This window comes from Mytilus edulis, chromosome 7 (assembly GCF_963676685.1).
Source record: "Mytilus edulis chromosome 7, xbMytEdul2.2, whole genome shotgun sequence".
NCBI classification, from domain to species: domain Eukaryota; kingdom Metazoa; phylum Mollusca; class Bivalvia; order Mytilida; family Mytilidae; genus Mytilus; species Mytilus edulis.
Genome location: NC_092350.1, coordinates 28658060 through 28679803, shown reverse-complemented (window position 1 = coordinate 28679803; position 21744 = coordinate 28658060). Strand labels below are relative to the sequence as shown.

The window sequence follows — 21744 nt, the reverse complement described above, 5'->3', positions numbered from 1 at the left end:
TTATATATTTTTATAAAACAACATATATTTACCCTGCTCGTAGTTTTTAAACTTATCAAGTATGAAATGTAATGCATAGACTCCTCGAGGAGGAAACGGGAAAAGCCAAACATTTTTACGGTATTTTTCGTACGCTTCGACCTATAAAAATACTGTATTTGTCCTATTAGAATCGAAATAATTCCTTCGTGTCATGCTCTATGCTCTTTTAACATGGGTAGGCATTATATTTGACCACATTTTACACCTCGCTAACGCTCAGTGTAAAATATCGACAAATATAATGCCTACCCATGTTAAAATGAGCATAGAGCATGACACGAAGGAATTATTTCTTAAATTATGTTCTTAAAGAAGGGCGAAAGATACCAGAGGAACAGACAAACTCATAAATCGAAAATGGCCATGGCTCAAAATACAAACAGACAATAGTACATAAGAAACAAGATAGAAACTAAACACTGAGCATCAGGAACCCCACCGAAAAGTAGGGGTGATATAAGATGCTCCAGAAAAGTGAGCAGATCCTGCTCCACCTGTGGCACCCGTAGTGTTGCTGATGTTACAACAAACACGGTAAATAGTCTAATTCGGTAGGTCACACTTTTTAGGTTTACAATGGGATAATGTAGGATTATGTTCTAAAAGAGGGGCTAAAGATACCAGAGGAACAGACAAAATCATAAATCGAAAATGGCCATGGCTAAAAATACAAACAGACAATAGTACATAAGAAGCAACATAGAAAACTAAACACTGAGCAGCAGGAACCCCGGCGAAAAGTAGGGGGGATATAAGATGCTCCAGAAGAGTGAGCAGATCCTGCTCCACCTGTGGCACCCGTCGTGTTGCTGATGTTACAACAAACACGGTAAATAGTCTAATTCGGTAGGTCAAACTTTTTATGTTTACAATGGGATAATGTAGGATTATGTTCTAAAAGAGGGGCGAAAGATACCAGAGGAACAGACAAACTCAAAAATCGAAAATGGCCATGGCTAAAAACGACGTAAGAAACATGTCTGATAGCATCTGTGAAACGGTTATTCCATAACGGTCAACCAAATCTGATGGCGTACGTAAAATTTACGAGGGAATGATTTCAACTTTCACCATTTGGAAATTTTGGTTTAATAGCTTCGTTCTGAACAGCAACCCTCTTATAAGGAATTCATGATAAATTTAATACAAGCGCGGGAATATTGTATCAATTGTAGCATCATTTAATGAATAAACCAAGGTAAATCCAGGTAATTCTTGCGAATAAAAAAAAATGGAATAGTTCAAACTAAATTATTTTACCACATAATTATTTTTGCACATTTTGTGTGAATAATGTTTAAAAGCACAAGCAGCTGGACCTTATCAAGAGAAATCATAAAATATGTGCATGTAAATAATATCAATTTGCAATTACATCTATTTTACTTCTCATAATTTCCCTTAAAGGAATACCCAGATTGTAAAATACAAAATGTAGGAATAGCCAGAAGACCCCGTAACATTTTTGTTTTCTTTTGTTGACATAGTTGTTTGTTTTTTAAAACGATTAATAGTGATAACAGTCGTATACTAGTGTTAAAAAGTCATAAATGGATTGAGAGAAAATAAACTTGGTTTGCAAACTAAAACCGAGGGAAACACACTAGTTATAAGATGAAAACAAAGGAACAACAGGAACACTGAAGTTAAACAAAAACAAAAGCCAACATGATAGAAAAGAACTATGTATACGATAGCAACTGCAAATATTCTCGCCTTGGTACAGGACTTTTTAAGAAAATAATGGTGGGTTGAATCTGTTTTTATGTCTTACCGAAACTCCCACTAATACCGATCATTATACTTTGACTGTTGTATCCCAATTTTTGACATGATCTATATATATTCATATTTTATCATCAACTCTTATAACAGCTTTGCCGTAAACTGTGTTTCAAGCTATTCGGTTTAGAACATTAGGTATTGAATCGTAAAAAAACCAAATCAAACACATATGCAGCGGTTAATATTGGAGCTTTCATTAACAATATGTAGATATAGGAAGATGTGGTGTGAGTGCCAATGAGACAACTCTCCATCCAAATAACAATTTAAAAAGTAAACCGTTATAGTGTCTTCTTTGTGTTATTTGTTAATTTTAGATATCTCTTGACTTGTCACCGCCTCATGAAGGATACGTTCATGATGGTCTTAAAGGAGACTCTGAAGTAGACTTTCAGCAAGATCTGAATATTGATGCTCATTGGGAAGGATTTTTTGACAAAGAGAGTGGGGTTGACTTTTACCAGTATATCTTCAGCGACCATTGTTTCAGTAAAAATGAGATGGCAATAAGCAAAGAGGTATTTCGTATTACAATGAAGTAAGATAAAAGAGATAGTAAAACCCCGAATTATTGTCCTTCATTAATATGTTGGATTTATTAACCAATCTAAATTTTATTTAGACCTCATAGTGTGCAAAATAAAACTTGGCATAATTGATTCTAAAGGCATCCAGATAAAATTTTCTTATTTTTTTTTCTGTCCGTCGACCATCATGAGTGTCATTACTTAGAAAAAACATTAATAAACTTGTAAGAAACTATAGTTATTTATTGTCTAATATCTGATCATACATTTTGTATCATGAAAATCTGGGACAGGGGCCAATTATATAGCTTCTCCTGTTATCTGCTCTTGGTCGGGATGTTGTCTTTTTGACATATTCCCCATGTTCATCCTCAATTTTATCCTTATGGGCATAAATGGCATTGATAGACAGAGCTGGTAGTTTATTGGTTTCAGATCTATTAGCATACTGTTTGACCTTGAATGATTCTATCTGCTGTTTAGTCCCTGGTACCAGATAAAGGCAACAGTTGTATACCGCTGTTCAAAACTCATAAATCCATGGTCAAAAAACAAAATCGGGGTAATAAACTAAAACTGAGGGGAACGCATTAAATATAAGAGGAGAACAACGACACAACATTAAAATGTAACACACACAGAAACGGACTAAGCATTAGACAAAATCCTATGAGAATAACAAACAGAACTGACAATAGCTTTTAATTGTTTTAGCATTTCGTTCAATGAGCTTTGAAACTATCAAAGACAAACAGAAACTGTCAACAGCACAAATTATCACCAATACAAGATCTACCAAAAACGCCCATATGACTTTAAAAATATAGATTGGCCCTCATAGGAGAAGTTGCTCTAATATGAAGGTTTTTGATGAAATTCAACATGTCCAGCTTTTATGTTTGAAAGTATAGTAAATCGAGAGAGAAATTAGTTAGTAAAAAACATCAGCGAACCACAATCATCAAACCTTCAACATGAGTCAAACAATGTATTGAGTTTTGTAGGAGCTACTGCCATTTACCGAATTTTGTTTACTCATTTTGATCTTTTGTTTCGTCTTAAAACTGTAAATAGAAATCACTAATAGCAAGACAAGATATACAAAATAGCAAAATATTACATTACAATATGATTAATTATAATCCTTTGATAACGATTTTTCATCTAAATCAGTATTTTGAATTCGTATTTTGTTGAAAATATTTTTCCAATATTTCAATTATATTATAAGACTTTCCGATGATTTCAATGACACACTTCTGTTTTAGAAACAGATTACTTACAACACTTATGCTACCTACAATGCAACTTCGGAAGGTATTTACTTCATCTCAGTCACAGCTGTTAATAGAGCTAGCGAAAGTTCAAAGTTGGTATGCTCTGATGGAGTTACAGTCACGACAACTATTCCGTTCATCAAAGACTTTGTATTCGAAGATATCAAGGCCAGAAATCAGGTTTTACAAATTCAGAATGACACATGGTGGTTACTAGATAGTAATTTGATACGACATAGAATTACAGATTTGTCAGGATTGAACAAGTAAGTAAAATAGGTTTTTAACGCCACTGGCTAAATGTCATGCATATTAATAATTGCCACCTCTTTATGCATCTCAGTTCGGTAACGACTTATTTTTTATCATCTTATTGCGAATCACCACATTGTAACTTTGAACCAGTTTATCATCAAATAGGTTTCAAAATACGTTTTTACTTGTGTAACTTCAGGGTGTATAAAACTTGACAAATATATGTGTTTATGGGTATTTAAATACTGTAAAAATAAAAAAATAAATTAAGTATTTCGCATATTTATCTTTTCCGTAAATTGATAAAGTTTGAATTAAATCTCAAAGTCTATTACAAATTACAAGTGCTAAAATAACAGTATTAGCAGCATAATATGTCTATTTATGTCGAATTAAGTCATTAATGCATTTGCAGGTCACAACACGTCTCTTGATGAAAATTGTGTCCACTTATATAATGATGTTAAACATTTATTGCATTATATTTAATATTTAGCATATACTTAGACTAAATGACATATGATTTTTACTGTATGATAATAGCATTAAATTAACGTAAATTCCATATTTTTCGAATTGGTGCTTAGCGGGCTGATATGAAAAGTTTATCACATGCTTCGAGTGTTATCACATGCCTTTCCGTAACGTTATCGCATGGCATTCCGGTGAAACTCGGAAAATTCCGGAAAATACATCTCAATGCTACGTTTTCACTAAAGAACATTACAAAGTAGTGTACAAAACAATTATTTGGATACTGGAAAGTATATTTTGTAAAATAATTAAAAAAAACAAAAACACAATCAAATTATTAAATAAATGCATTTTTTAAAGGTTTCACACATAATTTAGAAAGTTACTTTTCAAAAAAGTTGACTTTTCCAAACAGTGTTCATAACGTATATTTTTGAAATATTTTTTTGTAGTTTCGTCAAAATTTAAATGTATTTCTTCTTTGTTGAGGCATATGATAGAAAGATTTCATATCGAATGTACTAAATTTGGGGTACGACGTCCGTGAACGTTTCGCTCTTTGAAATTCTATTTGGAAACCACGTAAAAGGATCAATATATGAATCTGTGATTTTTCTCCATCGTTGAAGCATATAATAAAAGATCATAACATGTCATTTTTCATATCGCATGTATTATCAGCACTCGGTCAATATCAGCCCTCGAGCCATGCGGCTCTTGTGCTGATATTGAACCTAGGGCTGTTAATACATGCGATATGAAAAATGCCATGTAATAATCAGATAATATTTTACAGTAATTCAACGGAGATGTCTCAAAACAGTGGAGATTTAATGGCGTTCCCCGAAGGTCGTCCAATTGATAAGATTGAATCCGAATTTCTGAATACCAAATCAAAAAGTGGAATCATAGGAGTGTTACCGACACATCAATCAGTTAGTATTAATAACATGATATAAATACTGTAAATCGTTCAAAATTGGAAAAAAAATGAAACAAAATTCAGATTCTAATTTTACTATCAAGACGAAAATACACTAGGGATAATTCAAATGTATACATAGGCGTGAATCCAACAATAACACGATGGCATATATAAAAAGAAAATCAGAGAAATACTGAACTCCGAGGAAAATTCAAAACGGAAAGTCCCTAATCAAATGGCAAAATCAAATGCTAAATAAAGGCAACAGTAGTATACCGCTGTTCAAAACTCATAAATCCATGGACAAAAATCAAAATCGGGGTAACAAACTAAACCCGAGGGAAACGTATTAAATATAAGAGGAGAACAACGACATAACACTAAAATGTAACACACATAGACAAAATCCCACGAGAATAACAAATATAACATATATATATAACATCAAAACCAAATACATGAATTTGGGATAGACAAGTACCGTGACACGTCTTATCGCAATGTTAATTTACACTCAAAAATAAGAGAAAAGAAACGACACAACGTTATAATGTAATACACACAGAAACGAACTATAATATAACAATGGCCATATTCCTGACTTGGTACAGGGCATTTTTAAAGGAAAAAATGGTGGGTTGAACCTGGTTTTGTGGCATGCCAAACCTCGCACTTTTATGGCCATGTGAAATATAACATCAAAATGACAACACAGGACTACAATATAAATAAATTGGAGAACACAATTGACAAAGAATCACACGAACAACAGCCAACAAAAGGCAACAAGTTCAAAATTTTAATACGCCAGAAGTGTATTTTGTCCACACAAGACATACGTGTGACGCCCAGATACAAAATTTTGAAAGCCGAAACGAGTACAAAGCCGAACAGCATCGAGGACCAAAAGATCAAAAAGGTTGTGTAAGGGTTTTCTGTTAGTTATCAGAAAATCCCTATAATTTAGAATAATTTATACTTTTGAAAACAATAAATTTTATAAAATGAATATTCAAAAGATGTACATGATAAAACTGAAGTATTAACTAATTACAGGAAACAACTGAAATACATTTACATAGCCAGACATTTGAAACACAAAAGTAGACACATCCGAATAAGTTTAAACTTATCACTTAAACTAAAACACATCAAACGAATGGATAACAACTGTCATATTCCTGACGTAGTACGGGCATTTTCTTATGTTGAAAATGATGGATTCAACCTGATTTTATAGCTAGCTAAACCTCTCACTTATATGACAGTTGCATCAAATTCTATTATTTTCACACCGATGCGTGAACAAAACAAACAGACATCATAGGTAACAATGCAAAAAATACAGAAGTCATCGTTGTGTTATAGTCTTAATCACAAAAAATAAATATGTAACAAAGAAGCACAAAATGGCATATAGACCAAACATATTAGCACAAATTAAAGACAAGAATACACAAATTTACTATAGTACAACAACATAATTTTCATATGAATCAGTAGGGTAATTTAACTGAATTCAACAACACAAACCAAACAAAAAAGAACGGCGATGAAGGCATGTGCACTGGCAGGCTCTACATTTTGTACTCCATTTGTATGGAGTATTATATATGTTCAAACTCTTCAATGTGTCATGTCTAATAATTGAGCATCCCATACTAGTGAGTTGGAAGATGACTCGTATAGAATCATAATTTATTTGCATATTCATAAACTATCGGTCGTGTAAATTCCCTTACCCTAAAACTTGACGGAACGTGAAAGTTTGAAAGAAAATTTGATTGAACTGTTTATAAGTGTATTAACTAGTTTCAGATAAAATGGAAAAGTGGTGTTGCAGAAAGTCTAATACATGATTACGCAATTGGAATATCTTCAACTCCAGGCAGTATGGCTCCTGATATTAACAGTTTCCGTTCATCAAAGCATCAAAACCATTTCAGAATTCGACATAGCTATCTTGCAGAGGGTGAAGAGTTTTATATTATCGTCATAACTACAAGTCGATCTGGCATTGATGGATATCAGGTGGGACTTTTTATTTGAATCGATCTAAGTCAATTAATAGGTGGTCAATGTTTGAATATTCTATATAAACACATAACAGACATTTTGAATTTAAATCAAGTAGTGTTTTGATAATAGAAAGCATGAACTATTCAACATTTGGGATGTCACTGTCTGTTTCAAGTTATTACTGTTTTGACATACTTTTACTTACTAGTGAATTCGTTTTTCTATTTAAGTAATTATGCTCCAATACGATATTGTTCATATCTTGTTTTGATAATGTTTCTCTTTGTCTTATTTTGTTTTAGAGTATTGGACCATTCATTGTCGATAAAACTCCGCCAAAGTTTATAAATAATGTGATAAACGTTCACAATGTCAATGATTATTTACTTCTTTCGTGGCGAGATAGTACTGTATTTGACGAGGAAGATCCGTTTCCATTGTACTACGAATATGCAGTTGGTAACTATCATGTTATGATCTCTCCTGGCCCAAAGGGCAAAGTGAGCTTTTCTCATCACTTTGCGTCCGTCGTCCGTCGTCGTCCGTCGTCGTTAACTTTTACAAAAATCTTCTCCTCTGAAACTACTGGGCCAAATTAGACCAAACATGGCACAAAATCATTATTAGGGTGTCTAGTTAAAAAATTTTGTCCAGTGACCCGGCCAACCAACCTAGATGGCCGCCATGGCTAAAAATAGAACATAGGGGTAAAAGGCAGTTTTTGGCTTATAACTCAAAAACCAAAGCATTTAGAGCAAAGCTGACATGGTTAAAATTGTTTATCAGGTCATCATCTATCTGCCCTGAAATTTTCAGATGAATCAGACAACCCGTTGTTATGTTGCTGCTCCTGAATTTGTAATTTTAAGGAAATTTTGTTGTTTTTGGTTATTATCTTGAAAATTATTTTAGATAGAGATAAACTGTAAACAGCAAAAATGTTCAGCAAAGAAAGATTTACAAATAAGTCAACATGACCAAAATGAGTCAATTTTTAACCATATTTCGTAAATCTTAGTTATCTTTTACAAAAATCTTCTCCTCTGAAACTGCTGGGACAAATTGAACCAAACTTGGCCACAATCTTCATTGGGGTATCTAGTTTATAAAATGTGTCCGGTGACCTGGCCAACCAACCAAAATGGCTGCCATGGCTAAACATAGAACATAGGGGGAAAATACAGTTTTTGGCTTATAACTCAAAAACCAAAGCATTTTGAGCAAATCTGAAAGGGGGTGAAGTTGTTTAAAAGTTCAGGATCTATCTGCTCTAAAATTTTCAAATGAATTGGACAACTGGTTATTAGGTTGCTGCCCCTGAATTTGTAATTTTAAGGAAATTTTGCCGTTTTTTGTTATTATCTTGAATATTTTTATAGACAGGAATAAACTGTAGACAGCAATAATTTACAGCAAAGAAAGACCTAAAAATAAGTCAACATGACCAAAATGGTCAATTGACCCCATAAGGAGTTACTGCCGTTTATAGTAAATGTTTAACAATTTTCATAAAATTTGTAAATTTTTACTTACATTTTCCACTGAAACTACTGGACCGATCATTATTGATAGAGATAATTGTAAGCAGCAAGAATGTTCAGTAAAGTAAGATCTACAAACACAGCACCATCACCAAAACACAATTTTATCATGAATCCATCTGTGTCATTTGTTGAATAGACCAAGGTGAGCGACACAGGCTCTTTAGAGCCTCTAGTTATATATATGCATCTAATTGATGTTGTTGTCTATGACCAGGTATGAAAACAAGCTTTATTTATCGTTAAAAAATACACATATAATTGAATTCGTTATTGTCTTTTTTGGAAATTGCATATTATACTACAAATTAAACACATAAAGTACCAACAAAATTGCCTTTTAAGATATTCCAATTAAGACGAACTCATTCAGATCTCAAATAAAAAACCTATTTATATGTATTAAAAAATACAAAGATTACAGTGTTGTAAATCCTACAAAATAAATGAAAAAGGTGCATCTGGAAAAAGATATTTCGGGCAGCATGCCTTTTTGTTGGTATGAATTGGGAAAAATTGAATTATTCAAAATATTAAAAACAAATTCCCATTTTTAAGATTGCTTTTAGAGAGTAATGAAAATAACCAAAAGTTAAAATCGTCATAGGATTTGACGCTATATGCAAACCAATGGATGTATACTTTTTTGGCCTCAAAGTTTATTTTCCTTTCTTTAGCTTAGATAGGTAATCCGCTTTTATTTGTTTAGGATACAGTCCGTCTTTATGGTTGCAGAATTTAAAATTAGGGGACCTACAGTAATTTCATTTTTGTTAGGCCTATATAATTTAACTTGTACAAAAAATCTCTTTCAGGTCATACTTCTTCCAAACAAGATGTTCAAAATTTTACGAGTATAAGCAGTGTTGGACCATGTTCTGTTACCTATCCTCCAACTTGCTCAGCTGTTCTGATATCAGACTTGCAGTGGCCTTTACATGCTAATCATGATTATCATATCACATTAAGAGTTACGAATGTCGCAGGCTTATCATCAACAACAGTAGCAGCACCTTTCAGATATAACATACAGCTTCCATCTAAAGGAGTGGTTTTTGATGTACTTCCTGAAAACATAAATTCCCATGAAATAAAGGTATCAATCGCCATCAATACTATTAAGTAAATGAGGTCCAATTTTTTAGCCGAATTTTCAGAAGGATTCAATTTTGAATATAAATAATATGGTGGTGATTAAGGATTACACCATTGTAGGTCCTTTTGTTTTCATCATAATTAATACTTCCAATAATTAACAAGATCCGGGTCGAGTCCGATATCTATACTAATAGTATATAGCACATGCGTTTCCAATTGTATGTTTGTTATGAGTCTTCATTTTTTGCTAGAAGCACCACCATATGGTATGGTGTAAATGACAGCACACTGTACCGGTACAGATATAATGTGAGCATATGCCTTCCCGGTTTCCAAGCTTGGCCGTGACGGGTTAAACTTCCACGAAAATAAGATGTATAATGCAATAAAACATACAACCATACACTCACCTGATTTGCTCAACCTCAAAATGTAAAAAAATGAAAAATATAAGAACAATTATATACAAAGAAAGGTATATGGTTGTTGTAAGAAAACCTGGACATTTTCAAAAAGAAAGATTTTGAAGGCAAAGAAAACTGTTCTAATTATAATCAGCATGAATTTATTACATTACCAATACTTAAAAGTCAGGTTAAAATAAGGCGAGGGTACTTTTATTGTGTCACGAACCCGCATATAGTAATTCTAGTGCTTACTTAATTACAAACAAAATTGTATACAAATACAGGTTTCCAAGATCAAAACATTCAATTTTGTTTGTTGTTCAGCCGTTGTTATTCTATCATCTTCTCTCAGATTGTAGCATTATCTCTTTTTGAATCTGTATTAAAGTAAATAACATTCAATATACAAATAAAAAGATGTTGTACAATTGCAAATTAGACATCCTGCATCAATGTGTATTTCTTCAAGAACGCCCAATCAACGGTGGAAAAGAATAAATCCTCTAAGCGTCTATAGGAACCGCAAGAATGTTTTGTGATATACTTATGTAATGTTTTTTGCTATTTTTTTTCATATATTCATATATGACATATGTATATATAAATTATAAGAATGTTTACTTCAAATTTGTTTCCAACAAAATTGTGATGCAATTTTTCAAAATAATTTAAACGTTTAAATTTGGTATCTCTTATTAATTCATAAAAGATTAGCGCCAATGATTACAGAAAAGGTATCGCTTAATGTGTGTTAAACCAAAATTAAAGAACACATGTGACATGTTCATCTCCTTTTTCAATATGTTCTCGCAACCAAACACACAAGTTGCCATTTGGTATTTCATTTTTAATCCTAGTTTGAAATAGATTTGATCTGTTCAATGAAAATCATCTAAATGAAGCTTCATCTAATGATTTTGAATGTCTATTTGGTATCTATTGTCGCTTTTATTTAAAAAAAAATCGAAAGACTTTTGTAAAATATAGACAATTTGACTAACAAGATAGTTTACAACGATCAATAATAATCATAACTTGGGGAAAGAAATGAAACTGTTAATATGCCAATAAAAGTAACTACATTAATATAACTGCATTGAAAGCATTACTAGCCTTACAAATAAAACATTACACAAGTCTTAAAGAGAATACTGTTTCTACAGTTAGGTTCCTATTGATATGTTGGAGGGCTCAATCCACACATCGGCTAGTGCTGATAATGGCATTTTGATTATGTAATATTTTTAATTGTAAGACGTTCTATAAAAACCTTGTAGATTTAATAATCATATTTTCTCCAGCCTTTCAGTGTGCTTTAACTTAAAATGCTTGAAAGCAAGTTTTATTCTTATATAGATCCTATTTAATAGTTCCGCTATTTACCTTTTTACAATGGGTTTACATATTGAAATATTCATGTAAGGCATACATATACTAATGAACAATGCTTGACATATATTGTCAAAAGTGTAGGTGCTGTTGCCGCGATGTCAAATCAGTAAGAGTTAATCGAAGATCTTGCACTTTTTTTTTGTCAAATTTTAGACTATTTATATAATACAGTATGAAGTGAGTCTTGAATAACCACGTGTTATCTGGTGAAGAATGTCTGTCATGAAGAAGTCACATGTCTAACTGTATAATTAAATTAAGATTCAAAGTGCCACAAGGTTATTTTCATTGTTATCCTTTGCGGCAGACGAAATGTACTTGTCATTATACATCACTAATGTTACAACACTAAATAAGCCGACGAGGAAGAACATTACATGACCAGCTAAAGATTAAATTTTCGGAGGTGTGGTCGATGGCGCTTGACATAGTGCAGGTAGTGTGGCAATGATGTCACAGAATCAGGGGTACTAGGGTGGCTTATCTCGCTAAAAGTGTAAAATAAGTTTAATAACGCAACTTGCAGATCGAGCATCTATGTGTTTTCTTTTTTGTTTGCAGTTCCATTGTTTGAATTAACTATGTTTGTCATCGCAAAAACTGTTCCAATTAATTAAAGTCGAAAATTAAATTTCTTAATATAAAATTATATGTTTAATATAATGTATATTTTTTTATTTCAGGAAATAAGAGATGTGGATTTTAACCCTAACAGAAGAGAAATCGGTGTCGTATGGTCGGGTTTTACACATCCTCATTTAGATATCATATTTCACATATGCATTGGAACTAAAAGAGAGAAATGTGATAACAACACTGTTGTAATAAGGAACTCTTCATTTAACTACTATGTGTTCAAAGGCTTGAAATTAAAAGCATTCCAGGTACATGCATATCTTCAATTTCCTGCTTTTTAGCATAATTTTGCTATTAATCTATAATCTTTTTACAGTAAAATCCGATATGATTTATTAGAATCTTTATTAATAAAGTTAAATTTGAATTGATTTGCGCCATAGAAGAAAAGACAAAAATAGAACTGAAAACACCATACAGAGAAATTACCTGAAACTTTCCTTTGTGGAAAATTATTTTGATAAAGCATATTTAACAAGTATTTCGAATAGTAATGTTTAAAATATGTTGCATTTATGAATAGATCTCAATTATGACTACATGTATACTTAGTATTTCAAACATGTTATCTAAGTTTCCGTTAGGTCAAGATAGATATATATTTTGTAGAAATATTTCATCACTGTTAAAGCAGAAGCAACAACTGGAACAGTTTCAGTTTCATCTGATGGTGTAACTGTAATAGATATTACAAAACTTCTGTCTGGAATTTCAGTTTTCGATGGAACAAACTGTACAGGTATGTTTCAATAAAAAGAGAACGCACCGAATTTGTTTTTATCACTTTATGTTCTGTACATTTGGCACCGACCTATTTTTTGTACATTGGCTGGATTTTTAATAATGATTTAGTTGTATTATTTTTCAAATTTTTAATGATATCTTTTTGTATGTCTTAATAATCTTCATTATACATTAAGAAGTGTAATATTCAACTGGTAAAATGTAAAAAGCTTTGTTTTTATATATGCACTCATAACTTATGATATCATATGAATTTGTAATGATGTTTTGACAATTTTCATTTTTTTTTTAATTTGAAACGAACGAGCAAATATTTTTTTTCAGGTGGTCAGAAGTTATTATCCAATCATCACCAGTTTGTAAGTTCCGTTAATTTCCATATTAAAGGATCAACATGATCTTCTTTTGACACATTGATAGAATAATGCAATTCATTTTAAAGTCTTTTCATTCAAACGAAAATAATATGTTTTATAATTTTATTAGCTTAACTGGATTTGCAAATACAGAATTAATTCAATGAATTTGATTAAAAAGAGAAAAGTACTCAAATGATTTAATTTTATAAAGGAACGTACAGATTGTATTTCTATTTTGTAAAAAAGCATAAAAAAGGTACAATAACCACATTGTATTTCAATTTTTCTAACATCATGGTTTGAGGACTATTATCTTCTAAATTCAATTTGAATGTTTAATCTTCAAGTTTTATATTCTTTAACAAAATAACACTTACCTTATGTATAAAAATGACCTAAAACATGTAAATTTATCCCAACTGGGTATTGAAAATAGACTTGTTTACCTAAAGGTTTTCTTTAAAAATTGTAAACAATCCAGGTTGTTTACACCCCCTACTTACTTAATTTTATTACATTTGAAATATGTTTTGTATATTTGGATTGCAGAAAATCCAAGGAAGCATATAAAAGTGTATTCCTAACAAATGTATACGGCAGACTCAAATCGGTTACGTCGTTTTAAGAAGTCACACCACCTTTGTGTTAGTTAATTCAGGTTGTTTGTAGAGATCCCAATATCATAGAATTTAGCATTGACTAGTGAGCAAGAACTGTTATGTTATACCCATTCCCTTAAATGTTTTTCCTTTAAAAGTGTTTGGATCATACAACTGCTACATGTGGCATATAAATGTATACATGGATAATACATATTTCAATAAATCATTCAGCCTTAATTGTTAGCCCTAAACTTAAGTCTTTAGTAAACCTTTTCATATCTGAAAGTGATGACCAATTTAAATAAAATGATATCGGTCATAGATTTACCTAAACTGGAAAATATTATATAGGAAAAACTGACGCAAAAGCCTTGAAGTACACTTTCATATTTGCCGATAAAACTACTCATTGGATACCAAATAGCGTCAAGGTAAGCAACTTCAGATCTGCGTACAATTTTCAACAATAAGCAAACCCTATACATTAAAGTAAGCTATATAAGACATCAACATGACGATATATAACACAACTATTAAACTGCAAAATAACAATGACCTGATTTATTTTTAATATCAATTACTGGTCCGTATTTATTTTATTTTTCATATTGCTTAATGCTAATATATATCAATTAGGATACGCGACCAACATGTGCAGTAGATATAGACTTTCAATCTTCAACATCGTCTGTTTCTGCGTACTGGACTGTGCCTAATCAATATGTTGACCATACACGAGAGAGTTTTATTGCAGTGGAAGAAAGAGCTCATATTGGTGGTGAGTGTCTATACATATACATCTTAAGCATTAGTCACAAACATACACCATTAGATGAAATAAAGGACTAATTGGATAAGCACAAACATATCCAGCGAAATAATTTAGAAACAACGTATCGACATTATCGGGTACTCGAAATTACTACAACCTAAGCGTTATCAAAACATTCTTCAAAACAATTATTAGACCATGTTTATCAAGTTTAAATGTCATGCCAACAACACACCTTCGACATATTCAGAGTAAAATTATAAGGAACAACAATAAACCGTACTATGAGTTAAAAACTCAATAAGAAAAAAATATTTATTTTTGTATTTAAGATATGAAAACAAATTTAATCTAAGAACTGTTAAAGACGATATTTAAAGAATGTTGAATCATTTAAGAACAATTCAACTGAAATGACTTATAATTTTACGTGCATTGATTTTAATTCATGAGCTCTTTAAACTGATAAACTATTTATGATGTTCCATTAGAAATGAGCTTTCTTCATATATAACTTCCAAATTTAATATTGAGATATAAAAAAGAATCTAGGAAAGGAGTCAAGTAATTTGTTATAACAAAATATTAAAATTATTAGTTATATTTAACGTAACATTTTTTACACAGATTACATGAAATAAAATTGAATTCATTGCTACAGATATTACTTGATTTATTTCACTTGACTGGACGGGGTTTAACCGGTTCACTTATAATAAACCAGTCCATCTATAGATAGGTGTTTTAGGATAAACTCATCAATAAAGTGTCCAGTCATTCTTTTTAGTACGGTGACAAATAAGGTAAATTTTTGGTCTTATTTTGTAGATAAATATAATATCCATTGATTAAGGCATGACGTAGAGTGTGAAAGTGGTGCAGATTGTTTGCAACATATAAAAAAAATTAAACAAATATCTTTATCTACGAAAATTATCGACAAAAAATATTCATTATTAAGATTTAGCTGTGCGATAATATATGGACACCTATACAGATTTTTTGGGGAAAGTTTTGTTAAAATGCCACAAAGAAAAGAGGAGAAATAAGAACTGTAAAGTTAACACCCGGTCCATGATGTTATGAAAAATTATTAATGAAAATTCTTAGCTGATTATCTAAACTTAAAAGGATGTTAGAATAAAAAAAAATAGTCATAATGTTCATGACACTATAGTATATGAAGTTTGTTTTATATTAATAAATAAATCAGTGCTAGACCAATAGCACATTGAGAAAAAGTGTCCCCTTTTTTATAAAACAACGACAGACATGGATGTCGTCTGTTGATGTGGTTCATAAATGTTTCCCGTTTCTAGTTTTTTATAATGACTAGACCGTTGCTATGGTTTTACACTTATATTTTTTGGAGAATACTGTTCGGTGTGAGCCAAGACTGCGTTTTGAAGACCGTACTTTAACCCATTTCTCTGACGTCAGTCTATTGTTCTAACGGTGGATTATTTTTCAAGAATCCACTGACCACCATGTTAACTCAAGATAACTTATATCATAACTTTTAACTTACGATATTTTATCCTCTCAAAAACGAGTGACTAATATAGGTTCGAACTCGCGCGTATTTTCGACAGTTCAGTTTGTAGTCTATGCATGATACCACTAGACCACGAGTGCTAATATAAATTGTTATTTAAATATCACTCTTATAGCGTATATCTGTCAATGCATGTCAATAAACTGTATTTCCGTCTTTTTGTTATCTAATGAAATATATAAACACCAGAAAATCAAGGATATTACTTACTAGTACAATTCTTTGATAAAATAAACATCCATGTACACATTACACTTATCACTTTTAAGGTACAAAGCCTTTCCCTTTTAATCATCTTTTGGTTTAATGATTATAATTATATCATACTATGATCACTTAGTTAAATCTTTGTTTGATTATAAATGGTCCAAATATACATCAAGATTTAACTGACTATTATGTGAATAAAGTGTGATTAACAACGACTGTAAAACTACTTCTTTGGCGGTGAAATCAGAAACAGAATCGTCAACTTTAGAGTAAAAATGTAATTTTGATACCTCGATCTAAGATTAAAAACAATATTTTGGTAGAGAAAAACATTACAAAAAAATAATTCCGGGTAGTAGGCTTGAACTTGGCACTGTTAATATCACAGTTTTTTCTTTCGGTGCCAACGACTAAACGATCACGGCTATGAACAGCTTACATGACACATTGCAAAATTGACATAATTATATATTGTACATTTGAAGCAAAAGCAATTATGCTTGGGTTTTAGGATGCGTACCACAAATAATACCAGTTCATTAACTGATTGACGATGGATGACAAATGCAATAACGTTAAAAAAAATCAAAACAAAATGAAAGGGAACCAGTTTAAACAAAATGTAAATATAATATTTCAATTATGACCAATCATAGTATCTATTTTATCAACAACTGGTATCTAGTGAAGTGGTGTTATTGTGTATTTTACACTTCATTTATTTTTAAAATGTGTATAGTAATTTTGAATGTGTGTTTTAAATTCAATCAAACGGGCCATTGGTTTGAACATTAGGTTGCTAAATACTATATATGTAAATATAAAAGGTTTCTAAATGTTGGTAATTAAAATTTTTTAACTTTCCAAAATTTTTTTTAAAAAATCCATATATTAGTTATATGTCTTTTTGAATGAATTATAAATACCAAAATCTAATCAATATAAATTATTTGTAATGATTCAACATTAAATGAAATAATCATTTACAAATACAAAATCTGGTAATAAAAAGGGAAGATAACTACACATTTAAGTTAAATTGAACTCATATTAAGTTAAATATTAATGTGAACCCTGCGGATCTAGTCAGTTCCAGCTATTAGACAATAAAAAAGACAAAATACGAAATTATTTTCATGAAATTCCGTTGATTCATTGTCAGTTCATGAAACAGATAGTCGTTTTACTAGAAATGGGTTAAGCTAGAGAATTAATAAGAAGTAGTGGATTCGAAAACGATAATCAACTTGCGACTAAAGTCGCTCGTTGATTATCGTTTACGAATCCACTACTTCTTATCAATTCTCTATTACATAACCTATAATGGTTAACTTTTACAAATTATGACCTTGATAGAGAGTTGTCACATTGGAACTCACACCATATCTTCTTATATCTATAAACAATGGAATATACAGCAGACTCGAAAGCCCGAGCTGCTATTAATGTGCCAGACATCAGGGGTCCAACAAATAAAAAGTTGCATATGTCGTGAATAGGTAAAACTGTCTTGTGGCTTTGGTTGAAGAAACGCCTCCAGTCTTAAATAACAATTCTTCATGTTTAACATCTGAGAAAAAGTGTTCTTGCAAATCAAAATCATTGCGATAGTGCATAGTTACAATGTACTTACAAATCTTATCAACCCATGTTTATTTTCAGGTGCACAAAGACATTTCTTATCATCTCTAATTGATCTGCATTCAATGACTTGAAGAATAATTTGGTTCTACCACCATTTGAAATAAACCTTATTGTCCCTTTGACGCCTTTAATAGCTGACTATGTTGTATGGGATTTGCTCAATGTTGAAGGTCGTGTGGTAACCTATAGTTGTAAATATCTGTGTCATTTGGTCTCTTATGAAGAGTTGTTCCATTGGCAATCATACCCCATCTTCTTTATACATACACCAATTTCCAATGTAGGGGAGGGTTGGGCGCACGCTGACATCTTTAACCTCACCCCATTCTGTATGTGGCTGTCCCAAGTTAGGACCCTGTTTTTCAGTGGTTGTCATTTGTTGCTGTTACATTTTTGTTGTTCGTTTATTATTTTGTACATTAATTATGCCGTTGTTTTTTTCTCATGTGAATTGTTTTACATTTGTCAATTCGGGACCTTTATTGCTGACTATGCGGTAAGGTCTTTGCTTATTGTTGAAGGCCGTACGCTGACCTTTAGTTGTTAATGTATGTGTAATATTTGGTCTTTCGTGGAGATTTGTCTAAATGGCAATCATACCACATACTTTTTATTATGGTGTTAAAGCAGTCACTGGCCAAATCTCAATTACTGTTGTACCATTTTACATACAGACTTTGGACAATACCAATACCATCTATCTGATCAGAGGCGTACTGTTTTTTCTTGAAGGAATATCACAAACTCAGCTAAAGTAAACATTTCCGTTCAAATGAGAGTGCATTGCAATAATTATCCATTTGAAAATAATTGTCATCTACTAACCAGGCAAAATATTTATCAGAGAGTTTGTAATACATTGTAAATATAGAAATTATTTGAAATTTTGAACGATCGTAAACAGCTTTTCACAATTTTTTTTCGCAAAATGCAATATCTGTAAACAAATGCAACTGGTAAACTATACGACAACGAAAAGTTGTTTTCTTTCTTTTGCAAACAGATCATCATGTAGACTTTCTATTAGTATTTGAAAAGCAACATCATCCACCGATTAATTTTGAAGCATCAGAAGCAAGTTATTTATATTTTCATCAAGTACTAGTTAACAACTGAATGAATGCTTAATGTTGAAGCGGCTTGTCCTTGCAGTTATTTATAAAGAGTAAACTCACCACTGGGGGGGGGGGGGTAATTTGCGTCATTTAAAACAATATCTGCACGCTCAAATGACTCGACATGCCTTAATTGCTTAGCTTGTATGACTTTTGCCTCCAGAATAGACATTTTTTACCAGTCATGGTAATCATGGTAATGTCATGAAGCGTGTTTTTACGAAAGTTGATTCATCGTTACACGCATGTTTTTTCCACTAATTCAAACGTATGAAAATGTTTTCTTCTTTGACATGTAAAGGCTTCATAGCACGATCTTAAGCTACTTTATTTGTTCTTATTAAATGGAATTAGGAATGACAATAATTTTCCGGAATATTTTCGGAGTTCTTCCAATGTGGTTTAGAAATAGTCGAAAAACAAGAATAAAAGCTCCTCAAAAGTTATTAAACCGTTAGCATCTGTACTTATTCAAGCACGTAGACACAACTATTCATACAAATATATATTCTTTTTTATAAAACTTAAGAAAATGCATATTAATTTCATTGCATTTCATATGACAGGGGGAAAATGAAAGGGGAACGTTACCTGACTTATTGGGGTGAAAAATGAGTAGTAATACTGCTTTGTGAGGAGTTCTATAAAAATGCTTGTAAAAGTTGATTTGTATGTTCTTTCAAACTTTTCTATATTAAAACTTCTTAAGTATTGTTTGTGCCACTTATTATGTGTGAAAATTTACTGTTGGTGATATATATATATATAAGAAATGAAATATACTTTGACAGACGTTAAGATTGAAAAAAATGTTACATACATTTGAAAATCGTACAATTAACTAAATTTATATTTTCATATGATATTAAAGTTTGATCTCAAATAAAAGCTGATACATCACTCTTTCATCTGATACCAATTTTGTGATGATATCTTCATTCGGGAATTTATTATAAGCGTTCCAGTGTTTGAAAATGAAAATGAAAAAAATCCGAAAATCACACTTTAACGCGATTTTACAAAAAACTGCACCGTGGGAAAACTCTACGACGGGGCTAAAATAAAAGTATAATGTTTACTCTATCTTCATGCGAATTTTCAGCCGTGAGGCATTTCGGTCCATTAAACTCTTTAAATAAGCGACTTTTTCCGATTTTTTACCCCACTATTTGTAAATTCCTTTGATGACACTGACAGATGATTAGAAATTAATAATAATTATAACGGCAAACATCCTTATCACACACTTCTTCAAATAGACTGTCCTAATGCAAATTAAAATGTAAGCTCCGCCCGATCAGTTGAAATAACATTGGTAATACGTACATAGCGAACAACTTGAAAATATACGTACCGTAACAGTGGCAAAAAACATCAATGTGAAAACGTGAACACCAACGATAGAACAATTGTCACATTGGCTCTTAATATTAACATGTAGTTCTTGTTTAAACGCAAATATAAACACCAAGGAAAGGAAATAGCTTTTAATGTAAAATATATTTATTCAGTTTCCGTCGTAAATGTACTACGGAGAATTTATGATTATTTTTAATCAATGATATATCGTAATTTGAGCCCGTAGGAATGCATCAAACGTACCAAAAAATCTTAATTGGAGAAACGTACATCAATTCTGTCAAGCATAAAATCAATTGCTTAAACCATTTCATCTAAGTTACAATAAATAAATTTCGGATTTTTATCTGTAAACAACTTAAGGTTGCTGCAAGTATTTCTTTAGTCTATTAAAGCGACGTTGTCCTTTTATTGAATCAACTACAAGTTAATCACAAAATAAACCAAAGTCGGGACACATAGGTTCAATCAATTATTCAAGCTACCTCTTTCTTTATTACAGAATTTTGGAAGTTATTTTGGAACTACACGTATGTTGGAAAACATTATTCCTCTACCATTGGAAATTTAAACCTACAATCAGGAAGATTCTATCGCACGAGTGTTAGATTTTGTGCAGAAAATTACTGTTTTCCACCAGTGAAAAGTGATGGCTTTATAGTGCTCCATAGCAATCCTAAAATTGGTGGGATAGAGGTCATCCATAGAAATATATCAGGAGGTTCTGACCAGGTAACAATTTGAAAAAAAATACTTTTTAAATTTCGTACGTGGTCAACGATTCTCTTTTAACATTTATAACTCGAAAACTATGAAAACAATTCTATAACACCTATTAGAACCGTAAATGAATTACCACATTCAACAAAGGTCAGCTTTGCCTGAGGGAGTACGAATTTTAGTTTCTTAATAATTTCATCTTAATTTCACATGAGATAATTCAATATTTGTTTTAAAGCAGGTCACGTTATAAATTGTGTCCTAAACAATTTTCTGGATAGCTCTT

At 31.5% G+C, this 21744-nt stretch overlaps 1 protein-coding gene across 1 annotated transcript in view; it reads left to right on the top strand.

The window, feature by feature from the left end:
* The window catches only part of LOC139481185 (uncharacterized), a 98736-nt gene that overhangs the window by 36490 nt on the left and 40502 nt on the right, over positions 1 to 21744 (top strand). The window contains exons 18-28 of the mRNA XM_071264343.1: positions 2145 to 2345; positions 3623 to 3897; positions 5157 to 5295; positions 7098 to 7316; positions 7607 to 7763; positions 9661 to 9941; positions 12426 to 12626; positions 12988 to 13117; positions 13447 to 13481; positions 14720 to 14861; positions 21241 to 21470. Of these exons, the coding sequence (XP_071120444.1) occupies positions 2145 to 2345; positions 3623 to 3897; positions 5157 to 5295; positions 7098 to 7316; positions 7607 to 7763; positions 9661 to 9941; positions 12426 to 12626; positions 12988 to 13117; positions 13447 to 13481; positions 14720 to 14861; positions 21241 to 21470 (2010 nt within the window). The remainder of the gene's footprint in view (positions 1 to 2144; positions 2346 to 3622; positions 3898 to 5156; positions 5296 to 7097; positions 7317 to 7606; positions 7764 to 9660; positions 9942 to 12425; positions 12627 to 12987; positions 13118 to 13446; positions 13482 to 14719; positions 14862 to 21240; positions 21471 to 21744) is intronic.